Genomic DNA, 25,402 nt, shown 5'->3' with positions numbered 1-25,402 from the left:
GTCCAACTAAAACCTCACACAATGGTTTCCTGTTTTCTAGACTGTCTCCAATTTTGTGACCATAATGTGACTGTGGTGTAACATAGAAGCCTCTGTTTCACAATGACACCAAGACTAGTTTCATTAGGTGTGTGTAGGAAATGTCTGATTGATGCATTAAATAATCACACAAACGCTTTCAAGAAAAAAAATCAAACATTTAAAAAGGTATATTAGCAAAGCGTTGGATACAATGGTTTATCAGTATGATGGATGTGTTAGATATGTTGTGCCTAATTAACTGATGTCAGTGCTAGTTTACACGACTAAAACATTTATTTATGTATGTATATATAGATTTATACTGATTAGATACATATATAACTATCTAATCAGTCTGGAACATTGATGAAGAGTCGATAATCTCTGTACTATTTATACAGGTTTAAATGGTGTAATCTGATTACACAGGGTGTGGCAGCTCGGTATCGGCAGACAGCTGTCGTAACGTCCAAGCAGCCACGTGATTGGTCCGAAGGCCGCTGCTTCAACTTCCCTATAGTATGAATATGCTGCCTTCAGGTACACCCGTGTAATTATCTGCGTTTGTATTATCGGGTTGCTGTTGCAGTAATTAATGGGTCGTTACAGTACAAACTATATATTTTTTTTTTAGTATAAATGGGTTTGATGATTAACATTGTGTACTTTATGTGATGATATGTACTTTCAGCTATTTTTTTTAATTGTTTTTAAAGATGTAAACAAGTGCAGTCCCTAAGATTAAGATATTATTATCCATATTATCATCACGGACAATCGCTGTATATTCGGATTATGATTCACGTCAAGTCATAATCATTTTGTAAGTTGCGATGATAAATAATTACACAAAGTAATTCTTGTGTACCCTCCCTTTAAGCACGTTTACTCGTGTAGATCAGCCAAAGATTGTTCAATTCTAATTCAAATTCTTTTCAAGCACCCGTGTTGTAATGCTCCTATCAGACTGAAGTGGTGGTGTGGTCACAACTGGCAACTCGAGTATCACGGAAACTAACTCCAACCCCACAGGTTCCTCTTGATTGAAATCCGACGGTCCCTGAAGGCAGCAACAGCCTTAACGGGACAGCGACATTTACTTTTACCGGCCGGTCTAACTTCACTCCAGCCGGGGATCGAACGCAGTACCGCAGTATCGCAGTATCACCGTACACTGGGCGAGCAGAAGAGGCGGTGTTATGATGGTTTGCGTGACGTTTAAAGGGTGAGAGCGTGTCCACGTCCGTGCGGGTGTTAGATTAGACGTAGAGCCTATAGCGGAGTGTTTGATTTGTTCATCATTAGTTCATCATTCTCGCCCCGGTAGTTCTAGTTTGTGGTGACAGCGCGATGATCCGCGTGTGCTTTAATTTGTCACACACATAGTGAGACAGACAGGCTGTCTCTCTCTCGTCTCTCACAAAGACAGCCGGGGACAGCATAGATCTTACGCGAAGACAGAGACCCGCAGAAGACGCAACATGTTCCAAGCCGCCGGGATCCCGCTCATCCTGCTGGACGTTACCTGCCTCTTCCTCGGTATGTATCACATGCATCCCACCGCTCTGTCCGCTACAGGGACCGTTAGTATGTGTCTGTAAGGAGTATTATGGTCTAGACTGGGTTTATTTTACATGTCTACTTTGATTATAACCCCTAGGCGCATACAGTGGGTGAAATTGTCCAATCAAGCGTGTCCCAGCGTATAAACATCAGATGAATCCCCATAGGAAGGCTGCAGGCTGGGAGATGGAAAATAAGGCAACAAAGTCCCACCCTGTCTGTCTTTTTTCTTCCAGGCAAACTGTATATTTAGCTCACTGTAATGGAAACAGACCACAGATCGCTGCTGGAGTGGAGCTCAACAAATTGCTGTGGCACCTAAGTGAAATAGTGAAATAGTCACATCAATTTAACACAAGTTTAGAGATTAGATGAGAAAGGCTGAGACTGTGTTTGTGGTTTTCCCTCTTGGTGCTGACGGCGTGTTCTGTGTTTCCACTTACACACTCATTTTCTGCGTTTTTTACAGCCTTTAGGCAACATAAACCTGAGACACTTCAGCGTCACAGCGTTAATGTGATGCGTCCTAATTCATCAGCCCAGTCCAGAATTTAAAGCCATTTCAGCAGAATGTGTGTTTTCTCCGCAGCAGTTTCTAATGCAGGCCTATAACCAAAGGCCTGTGACTGAGATAATGCGTTTAGCCCACAGACACCAGTGCCAATGTGTAACATAATACTGATCTAATCTATTCAGTTGTATTTGAATGACACAAACAATGAATGCGTGTGTATTTTCAGAGTTCCTCCTCCTCCTTTAGGTCCATCCTGCAGTAAATGACCCTGCATTCCTCCGTAGCTGACTCATTTAATTATAAGTCTGATGACTGGTAACTATGTCATTAAGCCAAGAGACTATTCAGCTTTGCAACGCAGAGGAGGTGGAATGTGAATCAAGTATGAACATGTTTTCATAATGAGTCTCTATAGCACAACATCCTGTATTGCAATCTTTTTGGTTTGTTTTGTTTTTGCAATACTCCAGTTACAGCAACACTGTGGTCTTGCTTTGGTACAAACTGTGTGTTTTGGTGAAACCAAAAGGAACTCTTTGATGCGGTACAGAAGTGAAACGTTTGGGAAAGATTTAAGCAGAAACACATCTCTAATCTCTCCTGTGTTTTGTTTACCAGTTGGACTTCCATTTTTTATCCTCACTTCTCAACACAATCCATTCAAACGGGGTATCTTCTGTAATGATGAGTCCATCAGATACCCCCTCAAAGACGACACCATATCCTACCAGCTGCTGGCAGGAGTGATGATCCCATTCACACTGATTGCGGCAAGTGAAGACTGTGTTCTTCTTCCATCTTCGATTGCTTTGTTTGTCATCTTAGGCTCTCACTGTTTGCCCGAATAACAGTTCCATCTGTTCTTATAGATCATCTGTGGCGAGTGCCTTTCCGTCTACATGTCTCGCATAAGGAACCACTCGCTGGGGACCGGCTATGTCGCGTGTGTCTACAAAGCTGTGGGAAGCTACCTGTTTGGAGCTGCGTCCAGCCAGTCTCTGACAGACATCGCCAAGTACTCCATCGGCCGTCCGCGCCCGCACTTCTTGGCCGTGTGCAAACCAGTCTGGGACCGAATCAACTGCAAGGCCGGAGGCTACATAGACAACTTCACCTGCACTGGAGACAGGTTCCTGGTGGATGAGGCGAGGTAATGATTTTCAAGTAGTGTCTTAATGTTATAGCACCAAGTTAGAGACACTTTACAGATGTTAGGCTTCATCCTGTGTAGCAACACCAACCGTTTCAGTGATTCATGTGACATCCTGATTGATTTTTCATCCAGTGTCTCTGTCTCTTTCATAGGCTGTCCTTCTATTCTGGCCATTCCTCCTTCTCTATGTATTGCATGCTGTTCCTTGTAGTAAGTACATAGTTAACATTTTTGGTAAATGTTTGATAAGTGACCTTGTCTGACTCCAGTGTGTACAGTTTAGTGAAATACCTGCACATTATCTTATACAGTGTGTATATGTTTGACATATTTTCTATACTGTCTATCATGTCAATATTGGCTCAGACTGTAAATGTGAAACTGTAAAGTGCAAGTATGTGTGTGTGTGACTCCTCAGCCACATTGTTTGCATCATCTGCTCCCTTCCTCCCTCTGTTCACTGTAGCTGTATATTCAAGCCAGACTGAAATCGGAGTGGGCGAGGCTTCTGCGTCCAACCATCCAATTCTTCCTGATTTCCACGTCTCTGTATGTGGGATTGTCCCGGGTGTCCGACTACAAACACCACTGGAGTGACGTGCTGGCCGGCCTCCTCCAGGGTGCGGTCGTAGCTGTTGTCACTGTAGGTTTCATCCTTAAATCATTCAAACTATTATCATCACAGTTGATAATAGAAGAAATATTTACTTCTGTATGTGGTCTGATTTTGCTTGGTCTTCCTTTTTTCTGCAGGTGTTCTTTGTGTCCAATTTCTTTAAGCAGCCGGTACAACCAGTGGTGTTTCAGGAGGAGGAAGCTCCACATGCCAGTTTACAGGAAAACCCTTCAAATGGGAACCACTATGGCAGCACAGGCTGAACGTGAGGCCTTTTAGCTCAGTATAAGGCCACTTTCCTTTAAGCGGTCACAGAGAAGTGAAACGGTTTTAGCTTCAGGTTTTACCTGTTACTTTTGGGATTGATCAGGAAACTTTCAGATGGATAAAAGTGCACTAAGGTGTACTACGCTTGCACTGAGATTAAAAAAAGTGATTCAAAAAAAAAAGAAGATGGTAAATCTAGTGTTATACTGCTTAATGTGTGACAAAGTTTCACATGTTGGATTTACCTAAAAAGTAAAATAGTATTGTATTTACAGTGTGAGGTTGTTGAAACGTGGTTACCTGTATATTTTGGTCCGATGTTGCCACAGTGGATGAATGAGATTCCATTGGCCCAGAGTATAATGAGCGTCTGTGTGCACTACAAGCAGGCTTGTAGAACGCCTGGCACCTGTGAACAAGAAAACCTGGACTGTCCTTAAACCTGAACGCCAGCCTGGACTCAGAAACGATATTTTATTTTATTAATGGTTTCTTTTTGCCTTAGTCAAAATGTCGCTGCTACCTGCTGTGAAATCCACCCCTAATGTCACGCAATGTACATAAATGTGAGTGTGAGAGTCAGGATGGAAATGAATTTTTTTTTTTACAGTTTGTATGAAGCTCCTTGTTTTCGTCCATCAAATAATGTGGAGGCTTGACACAATGTTGTTTAGAGCTGTAATAGCAAAAGGGGACAAGTAAGAAGAGCTGCATTTTGCTACTTTATTAAATGTAATTGTGTTTATTCTGTCTAAAATTTATTGAAAGCTTGCTGGTGGATTAAACCATTTCCCCCACCTCCCTTTATACTGCAGAGGAAGGATTGGCTCTATGACAAACTGCCTCAGAAAGGCAAACTTGTGACAACTTCAAACAAGTTCTCAGAATGCCTGAACTGGTTTGGATGGGTCACTCATGGTCTGTATAGATAGACCACGGAAAGCATGCAAATATAAACAAAGCTCTTCTATTGTAACCTGGAAAAACACCGCAGTTGGTTCACCCAGTCGGGGGCCTGTCAGGACAGCTCTGGGTCTCAATGAGAAGTGTGTCAGTGAGTAACTCTGAGGGAGAATAAGCAGGAAGTTTTTCATTAGAGGTTGGTGTGTTTGGCTCATTGCTCATTGAAGGCAGCAGTTTTTGAAAAGTACAAACACGTGATGTGAAGCTGAGCACTGGTGGGAAAATCTACAATAGAAAGAAACTCTCCTCTGTGAACACAACAAACAAATGTGCAGAGTTGCAGAATAAGGAAACACCAAGCATTCATCAGCAACTCGCTTACTTCCCTTTTTCTCAAGATGCATATTTAGAAATCAATGCAGAAGAGGGTGTGGATTTTTATGAGGAACATTAATGTGGCCTGGATACTGGAAAGTCATAATGAGTGTTTTTGTGGCGAGTGTGAGTTACTTTCATGGCACTTTCAGATTATACAATGCATTGTCATTCAACACAGGTTTATAGCCCAATACATACAATGTCTCAAAGAGTTTTGGGCCCACTGATCGAGCCCAGGCACTCTGACAGGGAAGGCATCAGTGTCTGGCTCACAGTGCATTACAGCTATGTCCATTTTCCACCTCCCCCATGTATGAAGTGTGAGCATTCATGTTCTCTGTTGTTCTACAGAGCAATTGTTGTCACGCTGAACTGGTCAGCACAGCAGCTCCATTCACTGTGTGTCACATGTCACCAGGCACCGATGGTGTTTGTGATACAATCAGCAGAAAATGCAGTAGTTTGCAATTCAAATCAGGCAAAGGAATTTAAAAAGGTTAAACAATGAATTCTCATTATCCCACAATATAACACACACACACACAGCCTGTTTATCCTGTTACACCTGCATGTTTGCTCTCAACAAGCCTGCAATTGTACAATGAACACAAGTAGGACTGTAGCTCAACCTTTCCCTATGTGATTATGGCAGAAATATCACCTTTACAATTTCACTTGTTTGTGATTTCCAATACATTCTTTCATAATACAGCAAAATTGTAATTTTAGAAATTCAATTCCAAGTCCAATCAATTAAATTGTTTCTTGTGCTGTCAACTTCTGACATCTCCCAAGGTGGAATCATATTTGTGAATCTTCCTGTGCTCATTTATGGACTGTTGGACTGATAGTGTGTATGAGTGAGTGTGTAGCCAGTTGAGTGATGATGTCACTTTGTATCAAGTGTGTGTCTGCTGAGGCATGGCCATCACCTCTGGAGGGTGACTGGGTACTTCAGCTGTGAGCCATAGTGGAGGTTATTGAAGGCTGTGTCAGTCTGCTGTCTCCACCTATTGGACAACTGAGGTCAAGTGCAGGCTTTCAGTAGGACAGAACTAAAGGAGACAGGCTTCGAGTTGTGACAGGTCACATTTATTACCACAGTATCAAACATTTGACCTTCAACATTTCTATCAAAGTCGAGACGAGACAAACTCCACTGCAGTGAGACTGTGATGAGTCAGTCAAGTTGTTTACCTTCTATAATCCATTACATTGATAAGAACTCCGTGTCCATTATGCATTGGTTGTTTCCTGCATTTGTGATTGAATTCCTCAGCATGACAAAAATGCAAACACCCCCAGAGTGTTGAAACTAATAATTTATCACACAGGACTATTATCACGCCTCTTCATCCGATGAAACGCCAACATACCAACTATTTTAAGTTAAGCCCAGCATTTAAAGAATTTTACAACACAATAGGGTTGTAAAGTTTTATTTTTTTGGGGGGGGAGAAATCTGTACATGGCTGTTTTGGTCTTCAGTGAGTTCACATACACAAGCATAATGGAGACACAGACAGGTAAGCGCACTGAAGATCCAAAGAAGTGCTATCCTTTACTCAAAACTGGACAGGAAGGTCAGGACAATCTGCTTCAGTTTAGCATCCGCTGCCTCTGAGATCATGCCGTCAGCCCTGGAAGATGAAATCACTCAGGTCAGGTGAAAGAAGATACTTAACGGTTGTCAATAAAATGAAAAAATGCTGCCGCTGTAAATCTGACCTGATTGTGCCGAGCAGCTCCTGGTGCTGGCTGAGGACGTGCTGCAGGAAAGCCTTCTCAAACCGTGTGATCTTGCTGGGCTCCATCTTGTCCAAGTGACCTCTGACACCGGCATAGATGACCGTAACCTGCTCTTCAATGGCCATGGGACCTGGATGAAGGCAGGAGACAGTTGTGACTCATTTGGCATGCATCTTTAAACTTAATGCCTACATGTTTGGAGATCAAGTGTACACATTTCGGACTACAAACATGGTTGGGGTGACACTCACAATACTGTCCCTGCTTGAGCAGCTCAGTCAGCCTGACGCCCCTGTTGAGGAGCTGCTGGGTGGCAGCATCCAGATCAGAGCCAAACTGGGCGAAGGCAGCCACCTCACGATACTGAGCCAGCTCCAGCTTCATGGTACCAGCCACCTGCCAGGGACACGGAGAATACACAGGTGTGCATTTAGAACACTTGATTGTTCTTTGATAGGTAGAAACGTAAATCAAGATTTTAAATGGCTTCTTTACAAAAACAACTACGATGAGACAGAACTGACCTGCTTCATGGCTTTGGTCTGGGCAGCAGATCCCACTCTGGACACAGACAGACCCACGTTGATGGCTGGGCGGATACCTTTGTAGAACAACTCAGTCTCCAAGAAGATCTACAGCAAACAGGAGAGAAAGAAAGCAAAGAGCAGATTTATTGCATTTCCATGCCTGTGGGGGAAGTGTTACTTGAATGAAACGGTTGGCTGATTTGAGACTCACCTGTCCATCGGTGATGGAGATGACGTTGGTGGGGATGTAGGCGGACACGTCACCGGCCTGGGTCTCAATGACTGGCAGGGCGGTGAGAGAGCCACCGCCGAAGTTTTCGTTCATCTTGGCCGCTCTCTCCAACAGACGGGAGTGCAGGTAGAACACGTCGCCGGGGTAAGCCTCACGACCGGGGGGACGACGCAGCAGCAGGGACATCTGGCGGTAGGCGACGGCCTGACAAGCGAGACAAAATGGATTCATAATGGAATAATGTCAGTAAGATTCTTGAGCCTTAGCAGCTCGGTGTTTCTGGTTGTCAGGGGCCGCAGCTCTCACCTGCTTGGACAGATCGTCATAGATGATCAGAGCGTGCTTCCCGTTGTCTCTGAAGTACTCTCCCATGGAGCAGCCAGAGTATGGGGCGAGGTACTGCAGGGGCGCAGCGTCGGAGGCTGTGGCAGAGACCACGATGGTGTACTTCATGGCGTCGGCATCAGTCAGCCTCTTCACCAGCTGAGCCACGGTGGACCTCTTCTGGCCGATGGCGACGTAGATGCAGTACAGCTTCTTCTTCTCGTCGGTTCCATCATTGAAGCGCTTCTGGTTGATGATTGTGTCAACGGCGATGGCGGTTTTGCTGGAGAAGGGAGAAGAAAAGTTTGCTTCTGTGTTCACCTACTTTACTTCCATCTCTCAAACTCCAGCTATACTGCAGTTCCCTCAGAGGTGCACCTGCGACTGTATGATCAAACATCTCTGCCTGTTCTCACCCAGTCTGCCTGTCTCCAATGATCAGCTCTCTCTGGCCTCTGCCAATGGGCACAAGACTGTCAACAGCCTTGATTCCAGTCTGCATGGGCTCCCTCACAGAGATACGAGGGATGATTCCAGGAGCCTTCAGACCCACACGCCTACGGGTGCTGGCGCCCAGGGGTCCCTGAGAACAGAGATGAGTGGCATTGAAACGTTGAACCAATTTATGCGTTTACAGGTAAATGAAGACGATAGATTAAGGAGTGGCTGAGGCGAACCTTTCCATCGATGGCGTTTCCCAGAGCATCCACCACGCGGCCAAGCAGCTCCACGCCGACGGGCACATCTACAATGGCACCGGTCCTCTTCACCACATCGCCCTCCTTGATCAGCTTGTCGTTACCGAACACCACCACACCAACGTTGTCGGGCTCCAAGTTCAAAGACATTCCCTGTAGGAAGAAGGCCACAGCATGTTGACGTCTTAAAACCATCCTTTGTTCAAGTTCACAGGCAAGAACACAATGTTCTTTATTAGTCTAGCTTACTATTGTACAGTAGAATAGAGTGAATGTGAACTGTAACTAATGCATTTATCTCTATATTTAGTTTTTTCTTATGTTTAACAGTCAGCCTGGTGTCTACTCGTGTTCTGTCGAGTCTGAAGGTTGGAGCAGACGCTGTACCTTCAGTCCGGAGGAGAACTCCACCATCTCCTCTGCCTGTACATTCCTCAGCCCGTACACCCTGGCAATACCATCACCAATGGACAGCACACGGCCCGTCTCCTCCAGGTCAGCAGAGGTGTCTGCTCCCAGAATCTTCTCCTCCAGGATGGAAGACACCTCAGCGGTGCCTGTCAAAGGTCACAAATCCACACGGTGAGCACAACGTTCGAATTACAATACACCACATATTTTATACTAATACTAAAAAACGTTCAGCAACACAGAATAGCAATGAATCCCCTTTTCAAATAAACAATTAGGCTATTTTTAACTGCACAGCGAGTCCACTTCCTGTCGTGTATTAACGTTGAGATGACATCAGTGAAACTCACCACCTGCTAAGCTCTCACACATCAGACTTCCTAAGATTCTGTTTTCTGCACAGCTGGAGGCCTTTTACTGTCAAAGTGTCCAGAAAGGGTTTGGAATACTGAGCAGGCCGAACCACCGGCTATTATTAGACACAAGCATTACACAAATTCCCCTTAAGTGCTGGTCAAATAAACTTTGAGTTGTTGCAGTATCCTCATGTTAGTTCACCTTTAATTACAATAGACAGCAAATATCTCCAACCTGGTTTGTTTATTTTGATCATTTAATTTAAATACACAACTTTCAAAATTGAGACAAATGCCAAGCACAAGTCCCCACAAGCAGGAAATATTTTTACCATGACAGATGACTTATATGGAATAAGAGATCGGATATTTAATTCGTTGTCGATAAAGTCTCTTCGATCAATTTACTGTTTTGAGTGGAAACTGTCTCAAAAAGATGCAACGAGAGCTTCATGACGCCATCATATGAAAACGGCGTTATGTTCCGTTAAGTGTCGCTTGTGTTCTGAGGAGTAAAGTAGTAAAGTACAGTATGAACTTGATGTCCTCACCGGTCTTCTGCAGCCATGGTCTGTGAGTGTGGAGGTGACTGACTCCAATGCAGGCGGCCGGAAGAGCTTTTGAGACCTAGGATCAACAACACTCAGCATAATGAATTCGGATTAAAATTAAAACATCCCTTAAGTATTAAACTGCAGGATAAATGTGCAGTTTAACGCCGCCCCATTCGTGCGGAGCGGGGACGCGAACCTGGGCTGTCAGGCTTCCTGACCTTCACAGCGTGGCTCAATGAGCGCCTAGCTGCTAGCTCGCCTGCTAACTTTAGCTCCGCTTGCTGCAGGGCAAAGGCGGCGCTGTGACAAGGACAACTTTACAAAACGTGTTCAACTTGACGTTCTCGGCGTTACCGTCACAACAATTTCGCATGAACGGCTTTTTATGCCCCCTAAAGATGCATTTACGGGCCGGCAACAAGTGAGGCATTAGCGGCCTGCAGCAGCGTTAACGTTACCCTTCACACTCACAAGGTTCTCGGTGTCATTCAATACATTTGCACCGTCACGATGCAGATTAGTTGAGTAAAATACTTACGAATCCGGCTCTCTTTGGCAGGGATCGAGCCAAAGCTGCTGCGACTCGTACGGATAACATGTTGTCTTGTTGCTTGTGACCTGCTGTCCTCCACAATCAGCGGCTGCGACCTGCCTGTGTCAGTCACAGTGTAATGGCTGTCTGAATGAACTCTTCTTCTTTTTATCCCACAGCGCGGTGGATATCCTGCCTACCTCCCGATGCTGCCACCTCCCGGCACGGAGGCGTTACTGACAGCGGCACTGCTTCAGTACGTCTCATTGTGATCAAGGCCGAACGTCGCTGGTACGTTTATAACATGAAATCAAATGGCTCGCATTTAAGACACACATTGAATCAAATATTATAAATACTAAAAGGGGTTAATATGACACTTTATAGTTATAGTTCAAATTAACTGCACGCAAGTATTTCTTGCAATTGATGAATATTTAAAGATTTTTTGTAAGAATGCAAATTCAATAGTCCATGCATTGAAGACGCATTGAGATTTGGACAATTTGTATATTTGGGTGAGGAATTCACCAAAAAACACATTGTTAATTATTTGTTAGTGCCAAAACATTGTCACCATTTAATCCTTCACTAATCAGCACTTTGCTGTGACCTCGTGATGTAATGGACATTTCTCAATGAGGAGTTAATTGGTCGTTATTTATTGTTCTACAAGTACTTAGAGTTCTGCCATGTCATGTGGTACTAACTATAGACACACTATACCCTCCATGCTTAACAACTGTCTGTGACATTCTGTGACATTCTAACCAACCTCTTTGAGGACACACAGATTACTAGCAATGTTGAATTCTGTCTTCCCGTACTCATCATAGAATTCTCCATGAAGAAAACAAGTGTCTGTGCCAACTTTATAAGGCAAATTGATATGTGGCATGTGGTAAATGGTGGACGTTCTGGATGTTTGGACAATGCAAAGTCCATCTTTATGAAAGATAAATTAATGTACAGTGTGTCCAGAGATGACACAGTGGTCACATGAAAACACCATTACTCAAAGGCCCTCAGAGGGCTCATAACTCTGCCAAGGTCAAGTCGTCCTCTAATTATAACTATGTCTCTCTCCTTCTCTCCAAGAATACTTTTTGGCCGAACTGTCCTCATGAGTCATAGAGGCACCCACGAGGAGACCAGGTAAAGTTTCATTTAATATATATTCAAATTCAATAATGAATTTAATGCAATCTTAAAACAGAGTACAAGTAAACCGAGCTGGTGCCGGAAGCAACATGAGTGGGCTCAGTCCAACACCGGCATTTATTTAATTTAATATCCCCTCCTGTTGTGGGCCTTAAGGTAACACACCTCCTTCTCCTCTTCTGTTTACACCATTATTCATTGCTTTCACTGAACATTTGGCATTCCTGTACCTACTGGTGCATCTCTCCAAAGGTTGGCACCGCACCTCAAAAATGGAGCCGGCACACACTTCTCTCTATTCCTCCAAATACTCTTTAACCCTATACACTATTATAATGTGCAGTGTATATGGAATAAATATAGGATAGGATAGGATAAGATGGGATATATATAAAGGTTTATTGATCTCACGGTTGAGAAATTCAGTCATCACAGTAGCAAAGGTACAGTAGAAGAAATACACAATAAATACACACAAGAAACAATAAACACAATATACACACAATATACACAATATACACCTTTTGTATGTGTGAGGAAAAAAAAACAAAACAAGACTGTATTATATTGTTATTATTATATAGTATATAATATATAGTATATTATATATCGTCGAATATTATATATATATATATATATATATATATATATATATATATATATATACAACACAATATATATATACAAACCCAGCGTTTTTGTTCAGTAATGAACTATTTTCCACATATCCATGTAATTACCAGATAATATATAAAGTAATAAACATGTAATTGCGTTTGCTGTTTTATAACAAATACAAAATCCTTTTAATATCGCTCCCTAGTGTTCAGAGCACGTAGTGACATGTCTGGCTGTGAACGCCAGCGGAGCAGCCAGCCAGCCAGTCAGTCAGTCAGTCAGTCGCTTGGTTTGGTAGGTTTGTCTGTGGTGCTAAACCAGCAACAGCCGCCTGAATGTAGATCTCAGCAAAGCCGCCAGCGGACACACGAGACACGGACCCCAGGATGGTGTTAGTGCATGTGGGCTACCTGGTTCTTCCTGTGTTCGGCTCAGTGAGAAACAGAGGTACAGTATGAACATCCATCGATCCTAAACATGAGCCCTGTTTATCTTAATATGCACTGCAGCTGCTGGCTAGCTAGCTCGCATTAGCTACCTTCCTCAAACCGCTCGCTCGACTTAAAAACGCCAAACCGCCTGTAAACGCCCGTCTTTACATTTTATTCACTAACTAGAAAATGTAAACTACGGAATAACTTGGTTTGCCTTGGGGAATTATGTTTCACGGTGAGGTAAATGTCGAACGCTAAAGATAAGCTAACTGGCTAGCTGACACGGGCTATTTCTCGGAGCGAGAGATATTTTCCACAAAAGATTCCACATGCACAGGGCGTGTGGTTCAACATACGCGCCGTGGAAACATGAACCCCGCAGACACGGAGTCGCGTCGCAGACATACTGGCCTGTTCGCGTCTATCATTCGCGTGTTTTACTACAAAATCCTTCGGTTGCTGCATGCTTCTTTTTTTTAATACACTGTCTTTATTTTCATCGTTAAAACGCCGCAAAATAGACGGAGCCCGTGTAGCCACTCAGCTTATCTGTGTCTGGGTGATGTCATTTGAAGATCATCTGCTTTCTGCTAGCGGTCACCCGTTTTCCACTCCCGATTTCTCTGTTATCCCTCCCGTGAAATAGTCAATAACTCAATCGAGACGTGACAAAATTTTCCTATTGTTGGGAATTTCCAACATTCCCAATTCGGCAGCTGTTGGTTTTTTTTTTTTAAAGCTGCCGAATTCCACCCCAAAAAAATCCGCGTTGTTTCCGTCATAGTTGAAGCATTCTGAAGCTACAGTGTAACATTAATTTCATAACAGAGGCATCATTGATTTCATTGTGCTTTTATTTCTGTTCTTATTTCCCTGTTTCATAGTATGGAGGCTGGCTCTACATTCTGCATTTATCAGATCTTTGTCGTCCCCCCCATTGTGTAGCTAATGATCATCTGCTGCTGTGTGGTGTGGCGTGGCCTCTGCCTGTTCTCTGCATTTAGCTGTATTGTGAATCCCTTCTTCATTTCCTCTTTCCATCAGAAGACGACATTGGTATTAAAAAAGCACCCCCCTCCCCCTTTTCCTCCCCTGAGATGTATCAGCCTTAGATCTTCCATGTAAAAACTAAAAAAGAACCAAAATATAGCAATAACACTTAGATCACAGCACCTTTGTGTCTTTTTTCTGTCAAATTGCTGTAGCACTGAGTGAACATTTTTAGCTCCTTTATTTTTTTTAGATCTCAGTTGAATGTCATTGTGTACCTCCCATCCAGTCTTTGATAGACAACATGCTGTAAATTCCTGTAAAGTGGATACATTTTGCATGATCTCAAACACTCGCACTGCATTGTTGAACACCAGAATTCGGCTCATCCTTTTTCTTCTCTTCACACGAGGTGCAAATGTACACATTGATTAAAGCAGGGTTCTAATTTTCAAAAAGAAGAAAAAGGAATTAAAAAGCATGCAGTTTGTATGCATATGCATGCCGTTAGCGTTTTGGCTCACTCCAGTCACGTGATAGCTGGAGTTGACTGAAGGTACACTGCAACTGCACACAACAACAACAACAACAACGACAACCTGCCATAACTGTCTCCATTTTTGTGTAATCCTTTGTTCCCTTTGCAAAAAAAAAAAATTCAAGCTTTGAAACACACTGAATTGTCAGGGCTGTTTGCCAACTACAAAGCAAAACCAAAGATAAAGCAAGCCAAACATTCTCACTGGTGGTTCATCACTTCCCCCGATTTTCCCCCCACTAACATACGGCCAAAATGCTATCCATTTCACAGGGATGCCTATTTTCCTGCACTGCTAAAAAAAACCAGAGATCCTCTTTATTAGTAATAACGTCTTTATTGTTTGGTTGTGGTCTCTCTTTACCTTTTGTTCTGGTAATAGTACTCTCAATGCATGGTCACATTTATGATTCATACTTTTTGGTTTTTGTTTTTCTACATTGACTAGTGACAAATCCAATGTAATCTTTCTGTAGTAAAGATGTACCCTGCTGTACTGGAATCATGTGCTGTAGCCAACACGTCTGCTCATTGGATGCTGCTTTTGTTCTTTTTAACCCTATATGGAGCATGGTGGGCCTTGCCTTCAGTCTATGTTGTTTATTTTTGTTGCATGGATTTATACTATTATTACAAACAAACAAGAAAGAAAACACAAATTCCACATATACTAATATTTTTCAATAAAGAATATAGTGTTTTTCCTAACCTTCAGTGTGCTTCTTGCTGATTTCCATTTATTGTCCTCCCTTTACCTTGTCCCTACCTGCCCCCCCACCCCCCTTCCTCTTCCTCCTCCTCCTCCACCCCCCCCACCCACCTTCTCTCCCGCTGTGACAAAGATAGACGATTTCCACGCTTCTTTCATCACAGGGCCTGAATGAGTCTATCTGCTGTCATTCATGGTGATCGTTTTCACTGAGACGCTTGAAAACGCAGTGTGCCGCTCGCAGTCTAGACTTGGGCCCTTGACCCCAAGGCAGCAAGGTCACCTCTTGTCTGCCCCCCAGCTACAGTGACTGGTTGTAAAACATATTGTTTATATCCTCCTGGGTATGTTCAAGAACAAGAATGCTGCATTTTTCAAGCGTACTCTTTAGTAAATGCAATGTAGACTTTGCCTATTTTCCTCATGATTTTTTGAAGACTTCCACTGTTTCCATCAGAACTCCTCACGTGTTTTAACACATTCAAGCAGATTAAAGTCAAAGTGCACTGGAGTTTCTCCTCTTCCACAGGGACTCCAGAGTTTTAAAGTCAGAACCTCAAGGCTTCTTTAAAATTCACAGCTAATGTTTGCCAGATGTACATAAAACAGCACGGTAAATTAAATCTCTGCCTAATACGGCTTTAAAATAACCTAATCAAAGCTAAATGAGTTACTGCATGTGCCCTTTCTCCCTCAGAAAGGTCTTTGCATTCTCTTGTTCCTGCTAATCCTCAGCGTAGCATCAAAACCATATTGCAGTCTTTGTCCCTGTTGAGCAGTCGCTTTCCTGCTGTTGCCAAATAGCTGTGGTTAGGGAGAGCAAAAAAAGGATGGAAATGGCATGAAATGCATTCAAGCTATTTCCTCTCGACTCCCGGCTGAGCGTATGAGAGAGAATGGAGTACAGTTAAACGTCTAAGGAAGATTTGTAGACTCCAGTAAAGCACAGATAGAATCAGAGTATCGTAGTAAACAATCTCCTTTCCCTTTTTCTCAGTGTTGCCTCAGAGTTGTTCTACAAAGTCATAAACTAAGTAGTAAGTACTTAGAGATGTTTCACTTTAATAGCAGAGCTAGTGACCTGGTCTGTGTTAGTAGTTAAAGAACTCGTCTGCTCAGGCCCAGTTATGAGTCGAGACGACCACGAGTGAAACTAGAGGGCGGAAATGAAAGCTCGCATTTTATTAAAGCGGTGTTCATTTTCATGGTTTCTTGTGGTAACCATCATTTTCCACCCCACAGAAGTATTTTTCACCATAGGTAAGAGATAGGGCTTCATTAACATGCTATATAACACACACACACTTACACATGCACACACTGACACCACATTTCACCCACAATTAATTCCAGCTAATCTCTCCCCTCAGCTGCCTGACCAGCTCTCCTTATGCTCCACAGGATCCCATTTCAACCGGCAACAGCAGCAGCAGCAGCAGCAGCAGCACAGCCATGCTACCTCTTGCCGGCACTTCCAGTTAGGTCCTCAGGCCCCACTGCCCATGGACTTCCCCATGCCCCACCCAGGGCAGCCCCAGTCAGGCATTAACCCCCACCTGGCCCCCCCTGGCCACCAGCATGGCCCTCCACTCCACGCGCCCCTCAATCCCCTGCCCACTCCCCAGTTCCAGGACATCCCCGCCCCTCCCTTCCTACCTCAGGCATTACACCAGCAATACCTCCTCCAGCAACAGATCCTCGAGGCCCAGCACCGACACATCCTGCCACCCTCCAGGTATAGACGATGATCATTTCAGGGGACTTAAAGTATTGGACCAAGAGCCATTTCTGTTCCAAGCTCTTATTTCCAGGATATTTTCCAAATCCTCCTCTTATTTGTCTTCACACAGACGGACCCCAGAGAGAGTTCCTCACCAGCCCCACAGACTGAGGCCAGGCTACGAGTTCGCTCCCCCTCTCCACGTCCCTCCTCAGCCCGTGGTACAGCAGCCTCGCTACCTGGCCGAGGGCACAGACTGGTAAGCTGCGACTCTGTGATAACACCTGCTGTCAACATGGACTGCTTCCAAAAGGACAATGATGAACTCTGTATTTTAAGAAGTTCATTATCATCAAGCAAGTTAATTTAGTTAAGTTTGCTGAAACCAGTGTGTCTTCCTTTCCCCTTCTGTCCAGGGATCTAAGTGTAGATGCTGGGCTGCCCCCCCACCCATACCACATCCACCCGCTGCCGCAGCACTATCAGCACTACCTGACCTCTCCCAGGATGCACCACTTCCCCAGAAACAATGCCTCAACTCAAGTGGTGAGTCCCCACCTCGGCACAAGTCCCGATCAACTCCCATCCCAGTGTTTCCCCTCTCTCTGGGCTCCTGCACTCATCTCCTCATGCATCACCCTGGAGTGGATGACTTGTGTTGCTGTTTGGCAGCTCTGATGCTAAAGTCTTTTATCTGTCATCTCCCAGGTTGTCCATGAGATCAGAAACTACCCGTACCCTCAGCTGCACTTGCTCGCTCTGCAGAGTCTCAACCCCTCCCGCCACGCATCTGCTGTTAGAGAGAGCTACGAGGTTCGTCCAGCCACACCTCTCTCTCTCTGTCTCTGTCGTTCTCTCTCTGTCTCTCTCTCTCTCTCTCTCTCTCTCTCTCTCTCTCTCTCTCTCTCTCTCTTTCTCTCTCTCTGCCTCTGTCTCTCTCTGTCTGTCTCTCGCTCTGTCTCTCTCTCCCCCCACACCAGTCTGCTCCAATTTGTCATTGTTTCTCTGTGACGAATCCCCTCGGCAGGCTTGAGTGTGTAACTGATTTTCTTATTTCCAATTACTCTGGTTTCCAGATGCCTCTAATGGCGCAGCTGTCTTTAATCTCCTGACATTTGTTTTCACTTAAACAAGATCCATTGCTTTCCTCAGACGCTGCCTTTCCTCATCTTTGAACCGCCGATTTAATTGTCGGATTTCAAAGTATTCCACGCTCTTATTCATTTCGAGCGTTTGCTCATGAAGACCTTATTATTTATTCTTTTTATTGCAGCAGGTTATTTACATGTACACACTTTGATGGAGTTGACACAGGTGAAAGACGTGTCCCTGTGTTGTTCCCTTCATAGGAGCTCCTGCAGCTGGAGGACAGACTTGGCAGTGTGAACCGGGGTGCAGTCCAAACAACCATAGAGAGATTCACCTTCCCCCATAAGTACAAGAAGGTAGGACGGCAGGAGTATTACTCACAAGTCACCACTTATAACGAGTCAAATCTGAGGAACTTGACTGGAAAAGGAGGGGAAAAAAAGGGGTGGAGTCTATCTGAGAGGCAAGACGGTCACGACTCTCACTGTAGATCAAAGGTCAAACTCATTTCCATAAGAGATTGGCAAGACAAGTCTGCCTTCTGCGCAATTCTAAGCAGAGGATGACTCACCCGGCTTTGTGCAGATAAGTGTGCGGAATTCATTTCAGATGTGTTTATGGTGAATATGACCCAGATACTTTAGAACGCGTGTGTGTGCTCATTCACCGCACTGTAAAGGAGACGATGTTATTGAGTCTAAGTCTTTTTTATCCTCTAAGAACCCTGATAAGGAGACTCTTTCATCCCGCCCGGGTCTGACTTATTGATACCCGTGGCGTAAACATAACAGCTCCTAACAGGCAGCTGCAGGACATCCTTTAATAATTCATATCTGCTCTCTCTCTCTCTCTCTCTCTCTCTGGGTGATTCTTCTCTGCAGAGGATACCGCAGGACCTGAAGATGTGTCTGGATGATGAGGAACTGGATACAGACGAGAAGTGCACCATCTGTCTGTCCATGCTGGAGGACGGAGAGGATGTCAGGTGGGGACATACGTTAGTCCAGTTTGGGGGCGAGCAGGCAGAGGGGAGGGGAAATGGAGTTTCATAGCTCTGTGTGGTATTTGTTGTCTCCCGGGGGACGGCTTTGTTTTCCTCCTCCTGTCCTTCGTTACATGTCGATCCTCAAACGAGAGTTATCTTTGTCCGTCCGTTGGTCGATGAAGGGAGAGATCTCACTGCCTTCGAGTTGCTTTCACAACCAACTGCCGTCCCGTTCTACGTGTAATGCAGTGGATGTTTGGGTCGAGCTGATGTTGCGTCTCTCTCTCCGCCCCCACACTTCCCCTGCTGATGTCTGGATTCATATTCGCAGCATCGACGCAGCTCCTGACCTCAAGTTGCATCTGCCGACTTCAAAGCAGCGGGCCAGAACATCTTGTCTGAGGGTTTCTTCCAGCATCTCATCTTTAAAAATGTTTGATGCGAGGAAATATTCGCATTTCACAAAATCTCATGAAGTGTGTCGAGTGTTCAGATCTGCCCGACCGGCAAAGTTACACAAGTTAAGCACAGATGAAAGGAGATGCGTAACAAACACTTTTCTGGAGTCGTATCTGCGTTAATGTGTCGCACACCATCTCCGGGTTAAACCGCATACAGACACAGAGATGCGACGCTATTAAACATCTTTGTAGATATCTTTGTTTCTATTTCTGGTGCAGCTTGTTGTGGCAGGAATCCACAGGGTTGCTTCAGCAGTCTCTCTCTTCCCACTGTTTGGCCTAGTTAGGCTTTTTGAAGTACAGGTTTTGAAGAAGATGATAGGATGTATCTATGGCTTTGTTCACAATACTATTGTTGTCGGTCGAAATCCAGATGTAACTGAACCCATAATGCACTGGGCATGGATGCGAACCCACATTTAAAGGAGGTGTAGGGTGTAGCACCTCCTAGCTTCTGTGTTATCTGAGGTGAAGCACCAACTTGCCACTGACATCTCTTTCTTAAACTGTATTATTGAGTACAAATGTGGATTGTGTTCTGTTTGGCGGTGGTCATAGTTTCCCCACAGATACAATCGAGTGGGAAATCGGATCACAGTTGTTCACTTGAGATGGTTTCTAAAGCGAGGTGTGACACTGGACACTAGGCCATCCAACATTTAAGGGCCTTTAACCTGGAATAACTGAGACGGGTAACCACAGTTGTGACATCACTGCGCTCCGGGGTTGATTGATGGGTTTGGATGAAAGCAGAGCGAACCTCTTAACTTGGAAGGGTTGGAGATAGTTGACTGTATTTTCACATAAGCTGCTTTTTTAACGCTCCAAAAATCCACCCCTGCAGAATTTGTGTCGTTATCTGAAGCTAAAAGGTTCAGACACACCTTCTCTGGGTTTGAGAGGAGGCGAAAGTGTGAGGAGGCCAAGACACTTGAGTAGTGTGGGTGCTGAACGACTGTAGCTCAAAGCACAACCAGTTTATACAACTCATAGACTCCTGGTTACTTTTTGAAACTGTACATTATGAGAATGTTGTTCAAATGACTGCAGTTAAAGTGGAAAACGCACAAGAAATGAACTCTTTCCAAGCAGCCCGGCGCTCTCTTACAGACTGTACACTTAACAAAACCCATAATTAGGAGACTAAGAGATTTTCTTGGTGCCAAGCTCAACATGAATTGTAAAATCCCTCCTTTTCCCTTTTTTTTCTTTTCAGGAGATTACCCTGCATGCACCTCTTCCACCAGGCATGTGTGGACCAATGGCTGGCCACCAGCAGAAAATGCCCCATATGCAGAGTGGACATTGAGACCCAACTGACCCCGGACAGTTGATACCGCCTGTCAAATCCCGCAGCTTTGGATCTGGTCTTGTGATTCTCCATTGCCTTCCCTGGGGAAGCTCTGCCAAACACCCCTCTTCCCCTCTGCACCACTTTAGGAGCCCGCTGACCTTCTGACACCGCCTCAGAAGACAGCCGGCGTGACAGAGGGACCAACAAAGCACACTCACGCAACACAACAAAGAATGGGTTTGATGCAAAGATAGGTAGCTGGAATGAAGGTTGGTGGCATGGATTTGATGGGGAAGAAGTAGGAGAAGGAGGAAACATGTGGACAGATGTGCTGAGGATTCCATGGTTCTGTCACATTGGGTACTCTGTGTGGGTCTCTGCACACTGCAGACTGACACACTAACTACCAACCTCCCCAGCTTGTGTGTATGTGTGTGTGTGTGTGTTTGTGTGTGAGTGAGATACATGAATGCCATTTCTCTGCCACTACATCTAATCCTCTTCCCAGGCCTGTGAAAAATCCTTTAAGCTGCACTCTGCCCAAACCCTCAGCACATCTGTACAGACAACATTATCAAAATGATTAGCATGAGGCTGTTTGGTGTGAACTCTTGTAGCTGAACGCTTGTGGTGTCATGGAATGTAGTACTGAACAAGTATTTACAGAGTAACAGTGTTGTGTAGCAAGCAAAAAGCCTTTGCGTTGAGAAATATGTGTGTGTGAAAAATAAAACCGGTTGGAGATGGCAGACGCAGCTCTAAATGGAGAAGATTTGGTTTGGCCAATGATGAAGGAGCTAATTGTGTAAAAAGGCCAAAAATCCCTCGATCTCGTCTCACGTGGTTTTGGATTTACAGTTAGAAGACTGACATCAGAGTTGATGCTAAACCCGCTAACTGCAGGCATGGCTTCCAGTGATCTGTGTAGTGTCGTAGTTGGGCCTCTATAATCTAGAGCAGAGGCCTCAGATGTGCATGCTGTATGGCAGGCTTGGGCTATGTTGTTGTTGTGGAGCAGTAGAAACAGGGATTGTGTCTGTGCATGTGAACCACCGTATACTATGACTCTGTTGATCCCACTCATTCATAGAGGAGGACGAGAATGCACCCAATACCCTTCCTCCCCCCCCCCCCCCCCCCCACACGTCCCCCCCGTCCCGCTCATCCCGAGTAGACCAAAGTTGCCCTCAGACGCAGATCTAAGACCCAAGTCCGTAGCATTTCTCTCCTAAAGGTGGAGGTTAGGATTCAAAGAGCTGCTCCTAGGTCTGCGTCTAACAGCAACTCCTCTGTGTTGCCTCATTCGTGGCATGATCATGGGCTTGAGGACGCGGTGCCTGACTCAATGCCATGAGCGTGACTCAAATCGGACATATGTATGACCTATTACCAGAACCTTATTGCCTATCAAACAAGCACACGTGATTTCTCTATCAAGTCAATTGCCGCTGTTGTGTATTGGTACCGTTCATTTCAATCTAAGTTGCTCCCGCTGTTTGATTCAAGACTGTGTGGTGTTACAGGGACTGACATGTGCTAGAATGTGTGTGTGATTGTCCCCCCCCCCCCCCGCCATCCCTCCATGGTAGTAGTGTATGGTATTGCTAGAACAACTGTGATTCTTTGGGTGGTAGAAGCTGTTTTCTCCGTATCATGCATGAACCATGTTGGCATAGTTCACTTGAAGGAGGGTGACAGGGAGAAAAAGCCATTCATTATGAAAAATACCAAACGATTCTTCTTCTTAACATTTGAGTTTGAATTTGATTTCCGATTGTCTTTTTCTGCCATTTGTTGTCTCGTTTTGTTTTTCTGTTTTTTTTTTTTTTACTTGTCGTTTGATTTTTTGCTCACATGCCAATTTGGACATGGCACTAATATGCAGAGTCATTGTCCATTTGAACCATATTGAAGAAAAAGCTGCAATGCTGCAAAAACATATTTATTGCTGTTCTGATGTAGCTTGTGTTTTGTAAATGCACTATAATATGGAGTTGCCTGATTTTTTGGTTTGGTGGTGTGGGGTCTTCTTCTTGTCCTAGATTCTGTGTTTCTATTCAGTTCAAAGTATTTTCATGCTTCCTTGTGTAATATTGGAGGGTAACTTGACTGTTTGCGTTGCGTTATTTCTTTCCTTTTGTATGAAACCTCCATCCAAAAAAAACTACAGATGGATGAAAATGGAGGGTTGCTAGTTCACATAGAATGCTGTGATTAAAGATGCCTTAAGTATTTAACAATCATTATTTATTACTAACTGTAGCTAGCTAGCTATTGTGGTGGAATATTTAATGTCTCTATCTCATAACTTTGCAATTTAATCAATATATTTATTTAAAATAACACAAAATATAAAAAAAAAAGAATACCTCATTATGCATTGGTCGGTGGGGATGCTTCTGCATGCCGTCTGTGTTTTCTTTTTCAAAGGAGAAAAAAAGAACCTGGGGTGTTTCCCGACACCTTCTCTAGCCAGCATGGTGCTGTTGATCTGGATGACATTCCATTCACATCATTTCTTTGATTTTTAGTTACATTTGCTTTAAAAATAAAAAAATAAAAAATACAACCCCTGCTTCGGTTTGGAGGGTAAACCCCCATCAATCAAACAGCTGATTGGGTCCGTCCCCCTTTGTCTCAGTATAATTCTACATTTACTTTGGTGATATGATGAGGCTTTATTTCCTATAACCAATCGTATGTTACTCTGAGTATTTTTTATTTGCCGTTTTTGTTAACCACGTGCATGATATCCCATCATACCTGGATCTCAATTTATCGCTATTTTAGGACCCACATAATGAGCTGTATTATTTGAGTGTTACGTATTGCTGGCGATTGCTTTGTGTGGGGATTGGGAGGTATCTAACATGCTAACTTGAGCCATTGATCTTATTGAGCAAAATTTCTGGTGTACCGTGGTTATACAATATAGATAGTGTGTTCCACACCTGGGTATAATAAGCTAACCACATTTTCGGTGTGCATTTCTTATTAATAATCTACTAATCCTGCAATTTATGGTAACACTTATTGGATTGGAATGAAGCTGGCTGGTCTTATTATTCTTTCATTTCGTGCTCTCACTAGCCTTACCCCATGTGTGTACCCCATTACTCCAGAGCGAACTGGACAGTAGCCATAGTATTAACTCAAAGCTGGTGAACCGGAATGAACAGTAGAACTTAAAGCACAAGCTTTTTAATGCATGTCCTTCTCAGGTTTTCCTATGTGTATGTGGGAGTAGCTCTGTAGACGTGTTTAATATGATGCTGTACCTTCTTGAATATTTCAGATGTTTCTTTGCTGCTGAAAAAATGTTGATTATTAACCTGCCAGTGAAAAAGGGAAGTGGCCATCTTTGTACAACACACTGCTGTTTTGCTGTAACCGCGCAATGTTTTATGATCTTGAGTATTTTATAGAAAAGTAGAAGTATGTATCAATAATATGAAAGCAATAGCTAAATCATAATGAAGAATAACATGATCAGTGAATATTGTGGAAAATCTTTAGATTCACTCTGGGTGGATTTTGTACTGTATTTATTACTAATGATGCAAAAAGTTGCATAGCTTAACCCAAACTGTTCTGTCTCCTTTTTTATTTATTGTCTTGTATATGATCTTTTTGTATGTGTTTTTCAAATAAACTGCCTAAAATGCTGAGAGCAAACCTAAATAACGGTTTTTGTTGCCTTAATTTACCTTTTTAATATACAAAATGGCCAAAATTCGTGCAGGGTCACACAGGATTGGAATAATGTCTCGGAGAAAGCTTTGCTGCCCCCAAACTACTGAACACTTGATTGACTCCACTATAAATGTCTCAACTTTATTAGAGAACCACCCACTTGTTCAATGAGCTAAACAAAATGTGTGACAAATGTGTTAATGTTTGTCTAAAAGGGTTCATAGGTCATCTGACATCGTTATCTTACAAACGTGTGTTCCAATCAATATTGAAATCAACTGCAGTCAAAGCAAATAAAAGGGTCCCAAACAGGACTGTGATGAGGTTGGAGAGGCCACGTGCTGCTGTGGCTTCTTCTCTGGTGTCACACCGATGAAGCAGCAGGAAACGTAACATGTGCGCTGATATTGACATATATGACTTGGACACAAATATCAACAAAGCACAAGCAGAACAATTTTAAACCACTTTCATGTATTTTCAGGTCAGTGGGGGATTTTTTTTTTGTCATACAAGAAAGAGGGCAGGAAATGGCTTTTTCTGTAAAAGAAGGAAATCAAACCCTCAGCCCTGATATCTTGAACTACACTCACGTGCAGATGCCACCTGGAGAAAGGCAATCTAGACAATTGGCACAATCTTCAACCAGCATTGAATCAAATGACTCTAGGTAATGAGAGTCACATGTCCTGTTGAACCCAATGAACACCCAAGTCTGCATGTACGTGTGGCTTTGACCCGAAAACCAAAGGTAGCTGTTTCTAGTAAACCAGCACAGACAAGGTGAGTGTCTGCTACTAATGCAGCAGATGGCCGCAGTAAACATGTGTGGAGAGGAGAACTGAGCATTGAGCAGCAGCTAGTAGACTAAACCTGAGGCAAAAGGCAGGTGTGGACTTGCATCCATTACAC

At 43.8% G+C, this 25,402-nt stretch overlaps 3 protein-coding genes across 4 annotated transcripts; 2 read left to right on the top strand and 1 right to left on the bottom strand.

Moving 5' to 3' along the window:
• The first annotated feature begins 1,071 nt into the window (after window positions 1-1,071).
• Window positions 1,072-4,879, top strand: LOC143000263 (phospholipid phosphatase 1-like). Its single transcript, XM_076149515.1, has 6 exons — window positions 1,072-1,560; window positions 2,717-2,868; window positions 2,968-3,248; window positions 3,404-3,461; window positions 3,718-3,894; window positions 4,005-4,879. Exons 1-6 carry the CDS (start codon window positions 1,503-1,505, stop codon window positions 4,128-4,130), a joined length of 852 nt encoding a protein of 283 aa, XP_076005630.1. The 5' UTR covers window positions 1,072-1,502; the 3' UTR covers window positions 4,131-4,879.
• Window positions 4,880-6,485: 1,606 nt separating this feature from the next.
• LOC143000214 (ATP synthase F(1) complex subunit alpha, mitochondrial-like) lies at window positions 6,486-10,958 on the bottom strand. Its single transcript, XM_076149468.1, has 11 exons — window positions 10,805-10,958; window positions 10,264-10,339; window positions 9,333-9,502; window positions 8,925-9,098; window positions 8,664-8,830; window positions 8,230-8,530; window positions 7,903-8,127; window positions 7,689-7,796; window positions 7,416-7,560; window positions 7,144-7,294; window positions 6,486-7,055 (listed from the first exon to the last, which is right to left on the bottom strand). The coding sequence occupies exons 1-11, from the start codon at window positions 10,862-10,864 to the stop codon at window positions 6,977-6,979; spliced, it is 1,656 nt and encodes a 551-aa protein (XP_076005583.1). The 5' UTR covers window positions 10,865-10,958; the 3' UTR covers window positions 6,486-6,976.
• A 1,837-nt stretch (window positions 10,959-12,795) lies between these two features.
• ark2cb (arkadia (RNF111) C-terminal like ring finger ubiquitin ligase 2Cb) lies at window positions 12,796-24,128 on the top strand. 2 transcript variants are annotated; one of them, XM_076149418.1, is made up of 8 exons: window positions 12,796-13,024; window positions 16,650-16,983; window positions 17,099-17,227; window positions 17,385-17,514; window positions 17,677-17,781; window positions 18,318-18,413; window positions 18,939-19,042; window positions 20,720-24,128. In XM_076149418.1, the coding sequence occupies exons 1-8, from the start codon at window positions 12,964-12,966 to the stop codon at window positions 20,835-20,837; spliced, it is 1,077 nt and encodes a 358-aa protein (XP_076005533.1). In that variant the 5' UTR covers window positions 12,796-12,963; the 3' UTR covers window positions 20,838-24,128. The 2 variants fall into 2 exon arrangements, with proteins under 2 accessions (XP_076005533.1, XP_076005534.1); XM_076149419.1 differs by lacking the exon at window positions 17,677-17,781.
• Window positions 24,129-25,402: the final 1,274 nt, after the last annotated feature.

Source organism: Genypterus blacodes, unplaced genomic scaffold, assembly GCF_046128005.1.
Source record: "Genypterus blacodes isolate CSIRO-AG114 ecotype Tasmania unplaced genomic scaffold, CSIRO-AGI_Gbla_v1 ptg000045l_1, whole genome shotgun sequence".
NCBI lineage: Eukaryota > Metazoa > Chordata > Actinopteri > Ophidiiformes > Ophidiidae > Genypterus > Genypterus blacodes.
Note: the sequence above shows the minus strand (reverse complement) of the source record. Positions and strands in the feature narration are given on the sequence as shown.

Coding starts and splice junctions, on each gene's coding strand:
- LOC143000214 (XM_076149468.1), bottom strand. CDS start 10,864: ATGTTATCCGTACGAGTCGCAGCAGCTTTGGCTCGATCCCTGCCAAAG. Junction 9,503..10,263: donor ACCATGGCTGCAGAAGACCG/GTGAGGACATCA, acceptor GACCTTTGACAG/GCACCGCTGAGGTGTCTTCC. Junction 7,797..7,902: donor TCTCCATCACCGATGGACAG/GTGAGTCTCAAA, acceptor TGTTTGCTGTAG/ATCTTCTTGGAGACTGAGTT.
- ark2cb (XM_076149418.1), top strand. CDS start 12,964: ATGGTGTTAGTGCATGTGGGCTACCTGGTTCTTCCTGTGTTCGGCTCA. Junction 16,984..17,098: donor CACATCCTGCCACCCTCCAG/GTATAGACGATG, acceptor GTCTTCACACAG/ACGGACCCCAGAGAGAGTTC. Junction 19,043..20,719: donor GAGGACGGAGAGGATGTCAG/GTGGGGACATAC, acceptor TTTTCTTTTCAG/GAGATTACCCTGCATGCACC.
- LOC143000263 (XM_076149515.1), top strand. CDS start 1,503: ATGTTCCAAGCCGCCGGGATCCCGCTCATCCTGCTGGACGTTACCTGC. Junction 2,869..2,967: donor TCCCATTCACACTGATTGCG/GCAAGTGAAGAC, acceptor CTGTTCTTATAG/ATCATCTGTGGCGAGTGCCT. Junction 3,895..4,004: donor CGGTCGTAGCTGTTGTCACT/GTAGGTTTCATC, acceptor TTTTTTCTGCAG/GTGTTCTTTGTGTCCAATTT.